At 37.0% G+C, this 20,171-nt stretch overlaps 4 protein-coding genes across 4 annotated transcripts; 2 read left to right on the forward strand and 2 right to left on the reverse strand.

Moving 5' to 3' along the window:
* Positions 1-2,434: 2,434 nt before the first annotated feature.
* On the reverse strand, positions 2,435-5,345 carry LOC129949036 (polyphosphoinositide phosphatase). The gene is made up of 3 exons (XM_056060244.1): positions 5,161-5,345; positions 3,474-5,088; positions 2,435-3,419 (listed from the first exon to the last, which is right to left on the reverse strand). Exons 1-3 carry the CDS (start codon positions 5,239-5,241, stop codon positions 2,563-2,565), a joined length of 2,553 nt encoding a protein of 850 aa, XP_055916219.1. The 5' UTR covers positions 5,242-5,345; the 3' UTR covers positions 2,435-2,562.
* A 2,010-nt stretch (positions 5,346-7,355) lies between these two features.
* On the forward strand, positions 7,356-9,227 carry LOC129949040 (sorting nexin-29). Its single transcript, XM_056060250.1, has 2 exons — positions 7,356-8,738; positions 8,798-9,227. Exons 1-2 carry the CDS (start codon positions 7,596-7,598, stop codon positions 9,125-9,127), a joined length of 1,473 nt encoding a protein of 490 aa, XP_055916225.1. The 5' UTR covers positions 7,356-7,595; the 3' UTR covers positions 9,128-9,227.
* Positions 9,167-10,233, reverse strand: LOC129949047 (protein TIPIN homolog). Its single transcript, XM_056060258.1, has one exon. It carries the CDS (start codon positions 10,115-10,117, stop codon positions 9,251-9,253), a length of 867 nt encoding a protein of 288 aa, XP_055916233.1. The 5' UTR covers positions 10,118-10,233; the 3' UTR covers positions 9,167-9,250.
* Positions 10,234-11,943: 1,710 nt separating this feature from the next.
* On the forward strand, positions 11,944-14,702 carry LOC129949039 (male-specific lethal 1 homolog). Its single transcript, XM_056060249.1, has 2 exons — positions 11,944-13,379; positions 13,441-14,702. The coding sequence occupies exons 1-2, from the start codon at positions 12,618-12,620 to the stop codon at positions 14,167-14,169; spliced, it is 1,491 nt and encodes a 496-aa protein (XP_055916224.1). The 5' UTR covers positions 11,944-12,617; the 3' UTR covers positions 14,170-14,702.
* The last annotated feature ends 5,469 nt before the right edge of the window (positions 14,703-20,171 follow it).

Here is a 20,171-nt window from a genome sequence, read left to right on the forward strand (position 1 = left end):
CCAAACGGGGACAGAGCAATCTATCCCAGCAACATATCTTTAACAAAAACAAGCTCAGACAACAAACTCATACATTACACACAAACACCTGTTCAAAAAAGAAGCACCTCCACTCTGCCATCTCTGCGAGGATAACTCCACTCTTACAATGACCCACATTCTTTCCTGTCCAAAAGTCTCTTTAACCTGTGCAAAACTATCAAAGCAAAACTTGCACCATCTTTTGAAAAATATTAATTTGGACAACATACATTTAAAAATAATAATAATAATGCTGAACGATGCTCTAAAGTTTTCCTCTGAAATAGAAAATTCATTGTCATTTCATTAGATTTTCGTTCTAGAGGAAAATTACTTGGACCAATATTCACGAGAGGAGAAAAAAGAAACGAGATTCTCGTCGAAATTCTTGATTAAGTCCAGTTTTTAGTATATTTAAGTGGTTGATTGATACTCCTTAAATTATTTATGTTTTTTCTCGAGCGTCCAACATCTCTAATTAGTTCAAGCTACAAAATAATAAACCTAACTTAAAAACTAATCATATTATAGCTTATAATGGAATTTTTCGGGAAAAATGGTTTTATCTACGTTGGTTGTCGGGGTGACTTCCTGGCCACGTAAAAACCTCATAGTTGAGAAGCACCAACAAGCCCTGGATACGGACGGATTTACTGTTGATAACCTACGCAAATGAATTAAGGACAACGAACTTCGTACATCCCCATTAGAATGTTAGGTCCCTTAAGAGGCCACGTGCGGCCGAAGAATTAGCGAAGGCCCTAGACTGCTATAAAGCAGACATCACCGCCATCCAGGAAATACGATGGGATGGGCGGGGCAAAAAGAGGATGAAAAACTGCGATTATTTGGATGCGACTTTGTCATTGGCGCCCGACTAAGACAACAAGTCTTGAGCTATAGGTGCATCAACGAACGCCTCATCCATCCGCATCAAGGCTAAATTAAACATTAGCCTTATATGCGCGCACCCCCCCACGTTCTTCGTTCTTCCAGCTCTTAGACAAAACATATGAGCAATGTCGTAGCTACGATATTAAAATTGTTCTGGGCGGTTTTAGTGCCAAGCTAGAAAGGGAAGACATATTTGTTGAAATAATCGGGAAGAACAGCCTGCACGACAACACTTCCGACAACGGATTCAGGCTCATAGATTTTGCTGCGGGTTGAAACGTCATGGTAGCCAGTACGCGTTTTCCACACCTCAACATCCACAAAGGAACTTGGACTACTCCAGATCAATCTACCGTCAACCAGATTGATGTCATATTACGATTGATGCCACACACGCTTCCAGCATCATGAATGTCGACATCGACTCCGACCACTACCTCGTTGTAGCCAAGGTAGCTCCTCTTCGGGTTTCCAGAGTCCAGACCCCAAGGCAAAACAGGGAGATGCTGGGAGAAGGTACAACGTCGAACGGCTACAATCGCAAAAGATCGCCAAATCCTTTTCCGACCGAGTTACAAGTAACCTCTCTCGAAGTTCTCTGCCGCCAACACAATGTATCGAAAACCAGTGGCAACATTGCCAAGATGCAATCAGGGAAGCCACCTCTGATGTACTGGGCCTCAAGCACCCACCAACAAGGAACCCCTGGTTTGTATGCAGCCAAACAACAGGCACGCTAAGCAGCGCTGCATAAATGGACGAAAGCTGCTCATGGGCTCTATGAGCAGAAGAGGCGAGAGGAACATCAACTTCTCAGAAGGAAAAAGAGAGGGCATGAGCAGCGTGCGGTCGAAGATGTTGAGACGCTTAAAAGCAGGAATGCAGTTCGATTGTTTTATGAACAGGTGAAACGAATTCCCAGGTACATAAACCTAGAACCAAAGGCGAAAGTGGAAACATCATAGTGGACCCGCAGCCAATGCTGAGGATATGGAAGGACCACTTCTGCAGACTGTATGACGGCGACGACGAACCGAAAACCGAGCTCTTTAAAGCAGCTGGAGATAAGTTGGTTAGGAGCATGCAACAACTTACCTGTAAAATATGGTCGGAAGAAAGCATGCCCGATGAATGGAACCTCGCCCGATGCTGAAAAAAGGAGACCCTCAAAGCCCTTCTAAGGGACAACCAAAGAAGATTGCTGCCTGAGAACTTTAAAAAACTCTTGGAAGTCCAATTCTACTATCAATAAATGTATTTTTGTTTATTTGCACCGTATTTTTTTATAAATGCCTTTTCTTTGCCTTTTTTTAATTTAATGGTCAACAAAATCCTAACCCTAAAAACGAGAATATCTACAAGAAAAAGGGTGGATAACACGCCTCCTAAGTAACTAACTTCAGATTTTAAATATTTGTCTTTGCACACGCATCAATCTTTTGCATTATTATACAAAAATCAAGTGTTAACCCACGAGTGCACAATTTGTGTGCCTAGATTTGTGATAGCCATATTTTTACAGAAAAATTGTGTTTTATTATTTTTATTTGTTTTGGATTAAATCTATTTATACAGAATAATATACTCCTGTGAATAAATACATTGATCAACTTAAATCCTATATTTTATACCTATTGAAAAACACACCTACATCATCTTAATGTAAGTATAAAGTGCAGCACAATCCTCAAACTTGGGAACTGGGTTAAATTTTCTCGGTATCCTACAATACTCTTCGTAAATTTTCATACTCTTCTCATCGACTGTCGGCGGCTTGACACTCTCATACGAATCTGTTCCGTAATCACTCAAAGGTTGCAAATCAATGCATCGCATCATCTTTCCAGCATCTTGTTCGCGACTCGATACCGACGGATAGAGTTGTGGTGATGATAGTTTTCCAATTTGAACGTATTTCTTATACAGGGCCGTGCTCGATTTATTGGGATTCGAAATTGTACATCCATACACAATTTCCATTGATGGGAGCAATGATTCCAGAGTCAATGGACCCTGCTCTTCATCTTCGATTTGATTTGAGATATTTTCACCACCAGCATAGGATTCTTCATCGGAACTGGAATTACCCTCGTCTGAGGATGAACTCGAATCGTTGCTGGTCGACGAGCTTTGACCAGTTAGAGAAGGATTCTGACGACTGGCACGTTCTTCGTGGCGTTGGAAGGGACTAAAATTTATCCGAAATGTGGGCAAGTAACGAATTGACATTTGACTTATTTCATATGCAATGTGCTCTCCAAAGTCAGTCAATTTGAAGGACATGTGATAATTTGAGTAGGAGTCGATCATTTCCAAGTCTTTTGAGTGGACCCTAAAGAGCTCTTTGACGATTTTGTTTTTATCCGAACACGGCCATGGGAGACAAGAACGGACTTTGGGACGAATCCAGTCGGTCAAGAGGGTTGTCTCGTTGTGCGGACTTTGGGGCTTGTAAGTGTTGTGCATGTAATAATCCGACTGGAGCTCCCAAATCGGTTGATTTTCTAAGGAAAAAAAAGTTATAAGGATTTATTTTTGAGTCGAGAGATTTTACTCACGTTTAGAATGTGTCCTACTGGGAACGTAGTAACCAAGGAACAAATTAATACTGTGCTGCTTCTCGGTATCACTGAAGGTGTTGCTGTAGTAACGACTCAACGTCTGCATGATATCATTTCCCTGTGAAGCCCAAACTGCCGTTTTTCGATACGTTTTGATTCTGTGCACGAGCTGAGAGCCTCCATACTGCAAGGCTAAAGTATCTCCATGATCCTCGTATAGATTCTCCAACATGGTCACACAATCTGAATCGAATTCCAAGCGTGGTGGTTTGATGAAACCCAACTTGGCCAGTTGGTGCGCCAGCGCACACTTCCCGATTGCAAACTGCGCCGTATTTGTCCGATCCAAGCAATCCACACAATTTACCCTAACAATCCCGGTTTGAAAGTTCTTTTCGTTGCTGTCTTTGAAGAACATTCCCGTTTGTTGGACGACTTTCTCAGAAATATCTGCCAACATCTCCATGACGTTGCCACCGCCTCGACTCTTCCGAGCCATGTCGAAGTGAATGTCTTGAATGCGAAAGTGCGGAGGCAAAAACTGATTAAGATACTTGACGCTATTTTTGATCTCCTGGGTAAGGATACTCTCATGCTTGCGCCGTTCGCCTTTCTTTACCAGATTCAGGACAATGAGAGGAGATCCATAATGAAATAGGAGACGATCAAAATGACGCGACGGAGTCTGGGCAAAGGGATCAGAGATGTCTAGGGAAATCGGAGGTCTGGCGACCATTTTACTGATATCCTGAGACCAATGTGAAGGAACTGACCCACGCATCTGTGTGAAGCTACACATTCGATGACCATCGGTGACAATCTGCTCAGTCTCGACTTCATTGGCAACATCCCCCTTAAAATTTGAACCTCGCTTCAAGAACCGTGTTCCAGCGAATCGAGTGCTGCGGCGAGCCAAAAGACACACATTAACGTGTCTCCCGAAGATACTTATGCACGATTGACTGACAAACCCGTGAACCACTTCCAGAAGCCAATCTTTGGTAATATGTTGCATTTTCGTGAGAAGAAAAGCATTCCAAACAAAACGATTCCGTGGGCTGCTTCTAAAAGCATAGTCCACTCTTTCGTTCTCTTCCTCGACATTGTTGGTGAGAGTATCCCAATCGGGAAGTGGATCATCTTTATTGATATCGACACCTGGGCCAACATAACGAGGAGCTGACATATTATATTGAAGAGTTCTGGTTAGATCATAGCTGTAGCTGAAGTAGAAATTACTTCGCAGGTCTATGCTTTGGAACATCTTAATGTAGCGTTGTTCATTTGGGTGTGCCAAACGATGCGATGACTCATTCACTCGGACCATCACAGTGTCTTTGATGGTGTAGATTAAGTGCATTCCAATGAAAGCACATCCCTTTCTTTTAGTAACCAAAATCAAGTAATACCCCTCGAGAAATCGAACAAACCCAAGAACCCCATAGGCACTTACCACCTTGGGATTGCCCAAGGAACTCACGAAACGACGAATCTCGGCTGCATTTTTTTCATTGGGGTCTTCGAAAATATCAATGTCATCTTGTTTAGTTCGGTCAATTGTTAGCAGACGGAACCTTGTTTCTCGAATGTTGCTTCCAACTAGATAAAGTTTCTTTAAAAAGAAAAATAGACGGACTTCCGATTATTTTCTAAGAACTTAAAACTTTGGTTTTTGTCTACTTACTGTTTTTGTTTCATAGAGGATTACTTTCTGGATGGAACTTATCAAGGGATGGAATACTATATTCGGATTATTGTTGTTCATTTTTAAATAATAATAATAATTCTATTATTATAATTTTATTAGAAAAAACAACAAACAAAGTTTTCAATTTGTGATTTGTTTTTCCTTATCAGTGAAACAGCAAACAGCTGATTGGTCTGATTTGACAATTGCCAAGGCCGACACTTCAAACTTCTGTATAGTACTATATTAACACAGGGGTGCCCATTGAAGAATTTAAAGTACATTTTTCATGTAAAATATTGTGTTCGCAACTGTAAAAAAAATAATTCAAATTGTTTAAAAAATCCAATGAGTATGATGCGGAAAAAATCAAATGTAAGTTTTTACATCCACAAAGAACGGTGTGAGCTTTTGGAATCTTCAGATAAATAATTTGGTTGTTTTTTTTTCATTTGATCTCACTCATTAATACTGAATTTATTTCACTTCTATTTCTTACCAATATCCAAAGGTGGGATAAAACGTCAAATTGGGTCAAAACTAAACAATTTCAATGTGAGCGAACTTCAAGCAAGATCAAATTCATCCAAAAATGACATTCTGTACATTTAATTGAGCACTATTTTGTATATGAGCTTATCACTAAACTTTCACACAAATCTGAGTCTGTTTTACATTATAGCTAAGCTAAAATGACTGAGTAAATCCAGCCAAGCTAGCTTCACTTTTTTCTTTCGTGATTTGCACTAAAAAATGTAAATGGATTCCAAAGACAGTTTGCTATTCTACTTCAGTCAGGCACACAAAAATAATATTGTAATATTGTCAGAAAATTTCAAATGATAGTGCGATGCTTATCGTCAGAAGGCTCTAATTATAATCTGCTCATAGATTTGCAATCTTGTAAAACTATAGGCATCAATTTTTTTATTATAGGATCATTTGTATCATGTTTACAAGCATTAACCTACTAGGCATGGACTGTTGAAAATTTTTGAAGTAAAGTAACGACAGGTGGTGTTTGAAAATTAAGTGTAGTTTTTTTCGTACAACCTACAAGAGGCCAACCAAAGCTAAAGAGATGAAATAAGCAGCGCTCACATTTGACACATGTCAAACTCAGGTATGATTTAAAATATCACAACGTTATTTAAATGTTTGCACTTTACGATAATGGATAGCAAAACAATTTAAAAATGCGTTTAAATTAATTAAAACTTACAATAATTTGTAAAGTTGTGAATTAAAGTGGATTTACATGTATCTGCATCTGCGTTATTCAAGAAAGTAGAGGGAGACAGATATATTGTTTAATAGTGTTAAACCTTTTTTGATTCCTATAAAATACTATAACTCTTAACAGTACAGTGTTCGCACGAGCTTTCACGATACCTTTAATATATTAATTTTAAAATAGGAAAATATTTTCGGAATACTACAAAACTCTGCTTTAAAAGAAAAAAGATGGGTACAAATTATTTTTTTCTTTGTCCTAAAATGAGAGTTAAATCGTGCTTTAAATTTGTAATGTAATATAAATGCATCAAGATTAGAAAAAATAGCTCACAAATGTAAGAAAAATATTGCAATCAGTTGCATAACCCTGACAATCAAAATTAATTTAAAAAAAGTCTATCGAAAAGTAAAAAATAAATCGTAGTAATGGAATTTAAAAATAAAGAAGACATTTAAAGCTTTTGTTACACTTATTGTTGCATTGTGATGCAGACGGGTGCTATAACACAGATGAAAATGTTTGTCTTTACTATAATCTGGACTTTTCCATTTCTCCTCTTTCCTACAGTGGGGAAGTCAACTTCGTCTACATTTTGGCCTTGTCTCTCTATCTATCTACATAATAATTTTAAATCAAAAGAAATTAAAAACATATACTAGATAAATAAACCATACATTTATCAAAGTTCGTATACACATTATCAATCGTACTTATTTGTAAAAAATTCCGTAAAAGTGAAGTCTAAATGTATTCAGACTTAGTTAGAAGGTGAATGTAAAACGTTCTTTCGGAAAATCATCCACGTTTACAAAATTAGGTGCCAATTGTGTTTAGGAAGTATTCCGCAATCTGAAAACCAAATGTACGCTTTGCATTGTGTTCTTACCATAATTGAAATTCTTCTTTGTCATTTTTTTCATGACACATCTGCCAAAAGTCAGCTGATGACATATTTTTGTATTTATTTTTTATTCTCTGGTGATATTTTTCGTTTCCACCCAAAATAAACAAATTAAAATTCAAAATAAACAAATTACCTCCCAACTGTTTACTTTTAAAGTTCACAGAGTATTCTAAAAAACACTTTACACTATATAAGTTATAAATAAGTTGTTAATTTAACAAAAGACAAGAAAAAGCGTGCCAATTTTTGTTTGTATCATTTTCAAAAAATGAGATTTATCATTCAAAAACAATGCCCGAAATAAATCGAAAAATAAAACGCGATCAAATTCTAAATAAATTGATAAAAACTGCAAAACAATGTCAGGAACAATTTGGCGGGCGCAAAGAATTAGCCACCGAAAAAGATGACGCAACTGCGCGTTTGTTAAACTCCCTCGAAGACGCCTTCTTTTTTGGCCTTAAAACTCAAACAACATCACTTCCAATAGCTATCTTTCAAAATGTCCATGAAATCGTATCGGGTGGCAGTGGTACATCGACAAATGATTGTTTATTTTGGGATTTCTGCCAGAAACATTTGACATACCACGAACAGCAGAGATTCGATGGTTTGAAGAATGTTTCGACCAAGTTAGGCAAAGTAAAGGCATTAATTAGGGCTTCGTTGAATGAGAATTCATTTGGGAGGTATATTTTGACTTGGCTTGATGATCCAAGCCTCGTGGATATCTATGAGCCTTGGGCGTTTATGGTTGATCCAGAGGCAGCGAATTTATTGCCATCAATTGCTGATGGTTTGAATACGATTTTATTTGCTCTCACCGTCGATACACAGGAAGTTGATCTACAAGTGGGCTATGGATTGGCTAGGAAGCCAGAGCCTATTATCTATGCCCCATCGCCGATTGGTTCACTGAAGAAGACCACCGCTATCGAGAGGCCGATTGCAACTATCGAACCAGCAGACGATGTCGTCGTCAAGGAGATTCTAGCAAATAGAGGGAGGAAGGAGTCCTGTAAAGGAAACGAGGAAGCAGTGGCTCGAGTATCAGAAAGTGCTTCTCAAGAAGAAACGATCGATTACGAGCCTGAGCGCCTGGACGAGATTCTCCATGAGATGCTAACGAAAAAGTTCGATCATGAACTTATACCACAGACACCTCAGGTTGATATAGATGGGGACCTAGAAGCTGACACCAAAAGTGAAACCTCTTCACAGTGCAGCAAGTCCTCATCTGCCGTATCAACGGCAAACGTTATCCGTCAGCGAAGCACCGCGGAGCTGGAAGAGAAACTCCGCGACATGACAGAACGCTGCTCTGTCCTTGAAACACAAGTTGCGCAATTGAGTTTGGAGAACAGACAGCTGCGCCGCCTCACACACAATGCTGTCACCGAAACAACGGCCAATTTCTTAATCACTATTCCTCAGGTAAGTTTTAAATTGGCATCAAAAGTTAAAGAACTTAAATGAACTGTTGTTGTTTTCAGGCCAAACTAATTACGACGCGCAGTCGTAACTATTACTCATACGAAGTCCACCTGACGATGCGTGACCGCCTCGAGCATTGGATGGTTATGCGGAGATACAGAGAATTCTATAAGCTGCACAAACAATTGAAGAAAGCCCATCCAGGAATATCAACACTTGAATTCCCGCCAAAGAAACACTTTGGAAATATGAATCGAGTTTTCGTGGAGGAGCGGCGCCAGCAGCTTCAGATTTACTTGATCAGTGTAATGGAGTTTCTGCCTCAAGTGGAGGCATGTCGCAACAAAGAGGACTTGCAGAGAACTTTCCCCTTTTTCCAGGAGCGATAGGGCAAGTCAAGTTTTAGGGTAACGGTAATGTACAAACTTAGACAACAAGAATATTTATTGAGAGTATGAATTTTTGACATTTGTACAAAGATTAATAAAATTTATAAAAAAAAAACCTTAAATCTAGAAGCTTTCCTGAGCCTTTTTGGTCTTTAATCTTTCCATGGCGAGTCTTCGATTCTCTGCAATTCTCGCCAACTGTTCCGATGAAAGTTTTGGCTTTTCTGATCGCTCTGGCGTTGGTTCGATTTCGGAAATCGATGTCTGGCTTTGTGGCAGTGGTTGTGCTAGATCACTTTCGTCCAAATTAAAGACTCCCGAGTATGGTGTGGACATTACGTTGGCTCCTCTGCCGAATGCTGGAGTTGTCAACGAACTACCCGACATGGAACTCTGTGGACGGCTGGGTGTCTTGGGAGCCAGTTTCGATATGGCGATCTGCTCACCCAGTAAAGCATCGAACTCATCGAATGGCTCATCCTCCGGTGCCTCTTCGTCTTCATTCTCAGCTTGATTCTCATGAACTATCTGTGGTTGTATCATACCAAGTCGGTATTTGCTCATATGCACCTGGAGAGGTTTCTTCTTGCTCAGGCGTTCAATTGTCGCAACTACATCGTCAAACTTGTAACTGGGATACATTCGATGTGCCCAATGTTGCAATCGTCGCATAACTTCATTCAGATCTTTGCGTTCCTGACCCTTGCCATGGAATTTCATGTCTTTGAAGTAGTCCTCGATTGTGTGAATGCCCCGAGGTCCTTGAAGGGTGTCAACTGTTAGTCTGGGTCTGGGATTTCGTACAGATCGTTGTTTCTTGTGTTCAAGCTTAATTGGTTCGCCACTTTGACCACTTTCGCCACCCATAATGTCATCGTTATCGCCACCTTCCCCATCGGCTCTCTCCTGCTCATCGTCACTGGGAAGTCGATTTTCGTCAACGTTTGCATTGAAGAGATCTTCAACCCCATCCTCACCGAAAAGAGACATTTTCTATATTTTTAAATTTTAATTGGTTTTGAGTTTTTAAACAACAAACTTGGTCAATTTAAATTTATTTTAGCAGTAAACAAAAGCGCGGGTCAAATACAGGGCTGGCACATAAATCAAAATGTCATTCAAGAGAATTGTGAGCAAAATAACAGGGGTGTTATAGAGAAAAGTAGTTTCAGAAAACGGAAGAAAAAGAGATTGAGTTATAAATTTAAAAATATACGGGAATCGCAAATGAATTCAATTGGGAGTATTTCTTTTTTGAATTTATTCAGATAATGCGTTCTTATGCTTAGATATATTTTTTGAAAAGAAATCATATTGGACTTTTTATTCACCCTGTACAATATCTATTAACATGATTTTGTGAGTATGATTATTCCATAATGAAATCATGGCTTAATATTTATTCCGGGGTGTAGAGATTTTAAATTACTGTTTTTTTAGTAATGAGTCAATTGCGCAGGCATATTTCAATATTTAATCAATAAGTAGGTAATTAAGGTAAATTCACAGTTTATATATTTAAACTAATTTTTACCACAAGAATGAACTTTAAATGACAAATGTCATTTCTTAGCCGAGTTTCAAGGAAGACGATAAGCCGATTTATGCCTGAAGTGCTTTGGTGCCATTTACGATGCCCATCCTGCTTAAAGCACCCGCAGACTCCGGATCGGGCTTCGTTAATTTCAAGAGTTTCTTCAGCATTGTTCTTCTGGCTGTTGAGGACGCTAATGGAAAATTTGTATATATTGACGTAAACAACAACAATATAAGAAATTTAATAGATTTCACTTTTCTTTAATTAATTTTACTTACTTAATATAAAAAATATGTACGTATGGCCGCACTCAACGACAATTTAAACAAAATGAAATTTGAATGTCAAAAAGACTGTGGAAAATGGTCGCTCACCGCTACATACAACACAATTGTCAAATTTAATGACAGGATTTTGATCCGCTCGAAAAATACAAACTGCGATGACTGGATCATGGACTGGATGTTGGATTGTTGGTTTATATTTTATTATCTGATGACAGGCCGATAGTCCTGTCATCGGAAATACTCAATGGAGACACCAAGCAGGAAATCGGCATTTTTACACCCTACACTAATACCATATTTTTAAATTGTTTTTGAAAGTTCTATATGCAAGGTTTTTTTTGGAGCGAAAAAAACTTATCCAACGTTAAATAGAGCCAAAATAAGTAAAACAAGTTTTGAGATTCAAAAAGTTCATAAGATAATCACAGTTGACGAAATGTTATATTAATTTCTGTCCATAATTGAAATTAAAAAGTAATTAATATGACATTAAAATATACCACTGTTTCTAATGATTTTAGGTGTTTAAATTAATTTGTTTCATATATATATAGAAAAGGATTGAATGCAATGTCTACGAAAAGCAATAATAGTTATAGTTTTACATCCCTACAAATTTTCCTTCTACAGCTGCAATACGATGTTTATATTCATACCAATGTTCTAACAAATTCATAAGAATAACAATTTGTTGTCATATAAGAAACAGCTGATGTGATAATGACAACTTATTGGAATACATTTACATATTTAAGTACTTTTTTTGGTATAAGCTCTCCGTAACTATAATTTATAGGAAAATATTGCATAAGCACGATTTATGTAACATTGCAGAGAGCCTTCATATACGTTTATGCACTGCATAACTGTGCAATTATATAAGTCTGTCAGTATATAACTGGAAAATTATTCTTAAAATAATTATATATACTCTCAGCTTATAGTAAAATCATTTAGTGCAGTGTCAGCCTAACTTTATGCCACCCCTGAAATCAGCTTGTCCAACATTGAGATAACAAAAAACTTCTTTTTGTGTCACCATGGTGAAATTTCCATGCCATCGTTTTGCCAAACAACAAGAAAGAGAAAAAACGCCGAGTCCAACTAATGTCGCCTGTGCCTGTGCTGTCGGTGTGTCCAAAAAAGCAAAAAATGAACCCAACAAACGCGAGTTGTTTATAATCGAAAATTAAACTATTTCCGCCCTAAATTAAAAACAAAAAATATCAGTAAAATATTCTCCGTGTTATTTAATAAATTTTAAAATAATAAAACTCACCAAAAACAACAGACAACTGCATTTGTTTGCGATTGTAAACAAAAGACATTTTCATCACATGAAAAATAAGTTAATAATTTAGAAATTTTTGCATCACAAAAAACTCTCCCGGGTGGAATTTCACCACACCAATCTACGCATTTTGTTGTGAATTGTCAAAAACCGGTGGTGGCGGTGCACAATTCCCCACACGCTCTTGACAGCTTCAAAGCTACCAAAAACCAAATAAGCAAAGCAATAGCAATAAAATGTCATCAAATTTCTAAACGAACGGACGGAGGCAAATTCTATTGTGCGTGTTTTTGTTATTTATTTATTTTTGTACGTTGATAAGAAACGTATCCAAACGTATTTCCTGTTTAGAAATATCCTCAAATAGCCGTCGCTATGATGGACAGTAAGACAAAGTACAATCTTGACCATGTTTATTGTCACACGAATGAAAGCAGCAATTACATTCGAGCGAATCCGCAAACCACATCCAACGACGTTATGTCGCTGCTCAAGGAGAACAAACAACTCAAAGCCATGTTAATTCTGCACATGGACCTGATCCAGGAGCAAAGCGATCAACTGCTTGCCAAAGAGAAGCTCCTGGTCGGGCTGAAAGAAGAAATTGCCACGCTAAAGGCAAAGAACGACGCCCTAGAGAAGAGATTGCAAGACAGCGAAATTGCTGCAACTGCAGAGGCTATAAAATCCGAGATCAAAGAAGAAGAAGCGCCCACAGAAACGAGCAAATACAAAATCCAGTCGAATGCCACTAGCGATGGCGGCACGGAAGAAGGCGAGGAGAGTGGCAACATAATCGGCGAATGCAATGGCAAACTCATCAGTAAAATAATACTGCATAGAATAAGTCTTCCCGGGAAGAGTCCATCGAATATCTCCGAAGTATCTGAGAGTGAAGAGACCGTCGTCGCAGCCGCTGTGATAGGAATGGCCGAGGACAGTCAGCACAGTGTCGACGACGATGTGCCAAAGATCCAAAGTCCCACGGAACTTGTTGCAACGAGTGTTGGCGCGAAAGTGCATCCAATGGAAATGTCGCCTCTGTTATTGATGTCAGCGCCGAGTTTGAAGGTTCCCGAGGTCAAAATCGACTCGGACGAGAGTGTTAGCTGTGATTCAACTATGGAACGTGATCAGGTGAGTAATCATAGAAAAATTTAATTGTCAACATTTTTGAAAATTATTTTTGTTTTTTAAGGAATCTTCTCGAGGGGCAAAACACCCTCGCAGATCCCGTCGCTGTGGCCAGCTGACCACAACGCAGATGTACTCCACCCGCGAGTGGGAGGACGAGGATTTCTGTGATGAATTCATTAAAGAGGAGGCTAACGCCCTCAAGTCAGAGGCACCCATGTTGGAGATACCCAAATGGACAGTGCACGAAGTGCATCCGCTCTACAGCATCGAAGGAACCGAAGACCTGTCCGACGAAACCTTCCTCAAGCGCCATGCAAAGCTCGAATACGACGAGAAAAGGAGAAAGAAATGGGACGTCCAGCAAATCCGCGAACAGCGGCGAATCGAACGACTAAAGCGTCGCCATTGCAAGGACGAGTTACGGGAAGAGGATTTGGCCACAACTAGCTTCTATCCATCACCCGATTCGATTCAAACCATTTGCTTTACAACTGAATTACCTGTGATGGCTTTCGGCGAGGGCGTTCCGCGGCTCTCAGCCGCTGAATTCGCCCTTCCTTGGTACCCACTGTATGGCCATACTTCTGTGTCACATCGGGATCACCCGTACCAGCAGCAACAATCACAAAACAGTTCGTTTGTTTTTCTTAAAAAACGTCGACGTCCACAGAGCTCTTCGGTGATCCAGAGTCATCGTGGAACCATCGTCAGTGGTGTGCATCGTCAGCCGACGACCACCAGCATCCAACCAGCTCCGCCGCAGAATACTTCTGATGGTGGAAGAAATTAAAAAGAGAAAACAAAAAAGAAAAACAAACAAAACAACAAGAACTTTTTTTAGTTATATTTTTGTTTTGTTTTTATGTAGAAGAAAATTAAATAAATTTTTGTAAGATCTCAGAGATCTCGTGTCTGAACTTGAAGTATGAAATAATTATTCCTTTTTAGATCTTTATGTTCTCTCAAAACACTATAAAATAGTCATTAAACAATTTATATAATATAATATATTCTCCGGTGAAACACCCTCTATATAAGTTACAGATTGTAATGCTTTTTTTTCTGTGTTTTTATTTTAAATACAAAAATTAAAATAAAATCAGAAAATAAATTAAATTTAATTTATATTACATAAGAAAAAAACAATAATTTTAAGTTTTATTGTTTTGTAAACAAAACACAAACAACAAATAGAAACAATACTTAAGAAAAAACTATCCCAAGAGCATAGCATAGAGGAAGGATATTTTAAAAATGTAATAACGACAAAGAACATACATACACATAATAATATAAATCTATCTTTTATTTTAAAACTGTTTACGAGGTTGTTTTTTTTTATATTTTGATATGCATATACATTTTGAAGCATGTGGAGAATTAAATTCTTGATATATTTTGCCGCCAAATGCTTACCACATTCCTGAGAAGTTTTTATCATCTTCAATGCTAATTTCTGTGGAATGTCAAGTCAAAGACACTTTCAATAATTAATATACTGATTAATCACATCATAAGCTTTATGCAATGTCCGAAAAATCAACACGCCTAGATCTATTCCAAAACCGTACATATGTTAGTACACCTATCATCTAAATTTGCTATTTTAAATTATTGTGTTTTTAATAAACGGCTGTGTTAAATGATTTGTGATGATTTAAGGAAAAGCGTTGAAACGTCTTTTAGTTTGATTTTAATTTTACCAGTTCAAGGAAAAGTTTTCCTAACTAATTTCCAGCAGTAGTGTCTTATTTTGTTTAAATATTTTAAACTTTTTAGTTCTTGATTTTTATTTAATAGATTTGACACGACCGACGTTAACCAAAACATATTTCAACAGAATAAAAGAAGTAGAAATCCAAAACAAAAAACAAATATGTATTAAAAATAAATACAATCCCTGTTATTTGAATAAAAAATCATTTGTTGATGACTATAAACAATAGAAATACCTATAAAAATAGTAATATACAAGATAACCATTATAATAAATGTCAAAAGTAAATAAACATATGTAAACTGTTGTCATATTGCATTACCTATGTGCTATTGTATATCCTTCAACAAAACAAACAAAATTCTCAAAAAAGATACAAACGATATAAATAGAAAATATAAAACAATAGAAATTTTTGTGAAATTAAATTTTATTTGCTTCATAGATTATTATCATCTCTTTTGTTCTACTTATAACTCTCTTTTAGATTAAATCAAAGAGTTATAAGACAAAGAAAACAACACACAAAAAAAAATTTAAAGAAAACAATAATAAAATTAACTTAATGTAAATGTAAAAAAAAAATATATTGTTGTAAGAAAAACTAAATTAAATGAAATTAAAGAAAAAAGATTATGAAGATATGTATGAAAATGTTTAGAAATTTGTTTTATTTCATTTTTTATAACTTGAACCAAATGAAAACGTGTTGACAGGCGTGAGGTTTTTTCTGGAGATTTCCATTGGTAAAACAAATCAATCTACTTTTATTTTATAACTGTCAAAATAATGTCATTATTTTTCAATCTGTTACGAAAAATTAATGGTTTTTTTTTTAAATAAGTAGACAATCTGCTTTAGAACAATGGTGTTTCTGCAAGATATTGTTTGATAAGAAAATGGCTTAACTTTCTTAATTTCAAAAACCACTGTCCTCCACATTGAATTTGGTTTAATTTTCCCAGAATTTAAGGGCCTATTATGGATCACAACTCAACTTAGTTGAGTTGTAATCAAGACAACTCAATTTGAAGACAACTGCAAAAAAAAATCGTATTATGATAGACAACTTTTTTCAGTTGAGTTGACCAATACGTTGCCTACTTTTATGTGCTTGTTTTTGTCAAAATCAGCTGTGTAAAGTAAAATACATAGGAATTTCAAAATTTTGAATTCAGTGGAAAATTTTATAAAAAAGACAAAATAATAGGAAATGGAGAGTTCTATTGATTTGTTTCTTGGAAATTCGGAAGAAGAAAATCCCCTGAATGTTGCGCTGATGAGAAAAAATATTCGAGATCACTCCAATCCATTGGAACTTCCAAACAAAAAGTATTACAAATTCTTTGATGCGTGTTGATTTTAATGTCTTCGTTTTGATTCAGATTTATAAGTTATTTTAGACTCAACAAAGACGCATTTGTTTATGTGCTAAATGAAATCAAAGATCATTTGAATCAACCACAGCGTTCTTCCGCAATCCCACCAATTCTCAGACTCTGCACTGCCCTACGTTTCATGGCAGAAGGAAGTTACCAAAATGGCAGTGGTAATGATTTTAATTTAGGCCTTGCTCAGCCAAAAGTTTCGGTAGTGTTAAAAGAAGTGCTAGACGTAGCAGAAGAACGTATCTGTCCACAATGGATTAAGGCTCGTATGACAAATGATGAGATGAATTTATCAAAAATTCATTTTTACCAGAAAACCAGATTTCCTGGAGTAATAGGATGCATCGATGGAACTCATGTTCGAATCATAGCACCAAAAAAAGTCTTCAACATCTCTATTTAAATAGAAAAGGTTACTACAGTCTGAATGTTGGATTCATTGATTTTTGCAGTTCAATCAACCCAACCCCGCTCTCTTCCAGATTGGTTAAACTTATATGCTGTGATGTACCACCCACTGTGGTTTTCAAATTTAGCTTCTTGTTGGCAAGCTTCCTTTTTAAATTTCCCTTGTAATGGATCCATACCTGGATATGTGTATATACTTTGTAAAAAAATGATGGCTTTTGCATTCAGTTAAACTTACTCTTTGCCATTCTTTCACTGTTCTTGATGGTGGTCCAATGCTATTCAGTTGAACAGCTATATTTTCCCATTCTTCGTCTTGGGTTCTTTTTGTGGAACCAAATTGTCCCTTGCCTCTGGCCAGCTCAGGTTTCTGCTGCAGAACCTCAATCAACCTCTCGAATTGGGCAGGTTTAGTTATTTTTAATCTAAAAAAATTATTTTCTTACAGATGTTTATATTATTATTTGAAAAACTTACATTTTTGTCTCCATTTTCTTAAAAAAATTGGTTTTCAATGAACTGTTAATGCCTACCGTTATTTTTTTGTACACACAAATGCACTACACAACTAGTAAATATCAGTTGCTGGATTTTGACAACAATCACAACTGAGAGACAACTCAACTGGCTTACATAATACCCCGAACACACTTAAAAAGTAAACCATTTTTTAGTTGACTACTGGTTGACTTGTGACAGTCAACTAGTTGTGATCGGTAATACCGATTACCGGATTACAACTCAACTTTGTTCTTAGTTGTCTTACATAATAGGCCCCTTAATTCTTTTTCCATGAGAATTATTTTTTCACTTCATTTTTTTTTACCCGACACTGTTGTCATTTATGACGTTTATAAACATAGCTTCTGCATAATTATCTGAGTTTGTTTGATCGAAAATCTGACTTCATGAGAGTAAGTCAAAGATGACTCTCATTCCACCTTGTATCTGACCAGGAAACAGCTCCATGAATTGGTTAGAGGAAGCTCACTAAGACTCCTTACCTGTAAACTTAAAGATTTGGATACAAAATGTATGGATAACACAAACTGTCCCCCAGAGAAAATAGATGAACTTACAAAAATTATCAAGGGTTCAAAGCAAACTATAAACGGAGATGGCAACTCTGCAACTGCATAGAAAAGCGTTTCTTGGAAAAGAATGAAGAATTGAAGAGTGGATTAACGAAGAAGAAACACTACCTGTTGGCATTGGCATACTTCCCGGAGGTCACCCAAGCAAAGAGTTCGGAGAATCAAGTGAGCAAAACGTCGAAAAACAGTTGAACTTCGAAAGAGTATGTCTTTTGATGAACTGACATACGCAGCACAGATGATTCAACGAGCAAAGAGAAATATTGATGTCGCAAAATTGATGGAGGTTGCGACTCAAACTCCAACCAGTACTATGAAGTTCCGGAAAGCAGCTGCGGTTGGCAGGAAAACCCTGAAAACTGAGAAACACACTCCTGAAGACGCTTTGAGGATATTCGTGGAAGCTAATTTAACTGCTAGTCAATACGAAGTGATTCATCAGGCCAACAAAGATATATATCCGTGCTATACGTATGTACGTGTACATATAAAGCTAAACAGGATTGTTACCCACCAAAAAGCGTAAGTAAGAGTGAGTGAGTTGCCAAAGTGTCCAAGATTTAGTGGATCACATAACATCACGTTTATATAAATATTTGGAGCTACAACTCCAACAGTGCCTTGAGACTAGTGAAACAGATTTAGAGATCATATGCAAGTGGGGATGCGATGAAGAAATCTTCAAGCAACAAAAGTAAGCGACAATATGAGTCAACCATTTACTGCTTCCATCAATGGTCGATGGAAAAGTGTAAAACGCAGCTACGATTACTGCATCTACATTACGTTGTTACATAAGTTGAAAAACTTCAAAAAGTTTCAAAGACTTGGATTCTACAGAACCAGATAATCCAGATACTTTCAAATTTGAGCTATCAATATAATACGCAACGATTAGGTTTTCTGAAATTAGACTGCATCTGTCGTACGAACTAAGAGCGGAAGTGCATTACATTTATCATTGATACACAAATTCAAAATTATATTTGGGAAGATATCCTCTGGTTATAAGAAAGATCTTCAAAAATGCGCAAAATTTACGATGGATACTGCTAAATATTACCTAAACTTGTATCCATGGCAGAATATGTCTCTAACAGTGCATAAGATTTTAATCCACTGTAACAGTGTCATATCCCATGCATTGTTGCCAATCGGCCAGTTGTCCGAAGAAGCTACTAAATTCATATCTGGAATTCTTCGTATTTTGGATTAAGTGGGTCACAGGTATTTTAAATTTGGTTACCTGTATACTGGGACATTACAATATTAGAATGAAAGTTGAACACCCGGATAAAGAAAATTTCACTCATAAAAAAAGGAAAAAAAGGGATTTTCTAGGAAAAAGTCTCTTTCAGTTTTTTTCTAATTTCTTATGACTTTATTTTATTGGAATGAGGATTTTTGTATTTGACTAAAAATATATCAGGTCATTGAATATTGCCAAAAAAAATGTCCTATATAAAAACATTATTTTTAAAATAAATTAAAAACCAAAACAATTTTTTTCTAAATTTCAGCTTTAAAACTTAATTTCTCAAAAACTATTTAATTAAACAACTTAAATCAAAAAACAAAGCAAAGAATATTAGGTTTAAAAAAAAAGTATAGCGCAGTGTTGTACGAGCTTTTTTTTGATTTTTAATATTTTTTTTCTTTGGGCTTATCGGGATGGGCATTTAAGTGGGTTTTACTGTACCTAAAAATGAAAATTTATCCTTCCAAATAACTTTTTAGTCATTTGGTACCTATTTGATATGAAACATGTGCCCAAATATTTTAGGCCAGTTTTTCGACCAAAATAACGCACTGTGCGTCGTTACTTACTTATACTTACTTAAGGTGGCGCTACAGTCCGGAGCGGACCTGGGCCTCAACCAACATGCGTTTCCAGCCAGCTCGGTCCCTAGCTAGCTGTCTCCAGTTTTACACTCCAAGTTGGTTGAGGTCTCTGAGTGCTTCACCTGAGTCGCGGTCTTCCTCTACAGCGCCGTCCCTCGGGATTGGATTCGAAGACCTTCCGGGCTTTAGCGTCGATGTCCATTCGCTCTACATGACCTAGCCATCTAAGCTGTTGGACTTGAATTCTGCTAACTAGGTCAGTGTCGCTGTACAGCCCGTACTGTTCGTCGTTATATCTTCTCCTCCATTTTCCATCTTTGCGTACGGGACCAAAAATTACAAG

Source organism: Eupeodes corollae, chromosome 3 (genome assembly GCF_945859685.1).
Source record: "Eupeodes corollae chromosome 3, idEupCoro1.1, whole genome shotgun sequence".
NCBI classification, from domain to species: domain Eukaryota; kingdom Metazoa; phylum Arthropoda; class Insecta; order Diptera; family Syrphidae; genus Eupeodes; species Eupeodes corollae.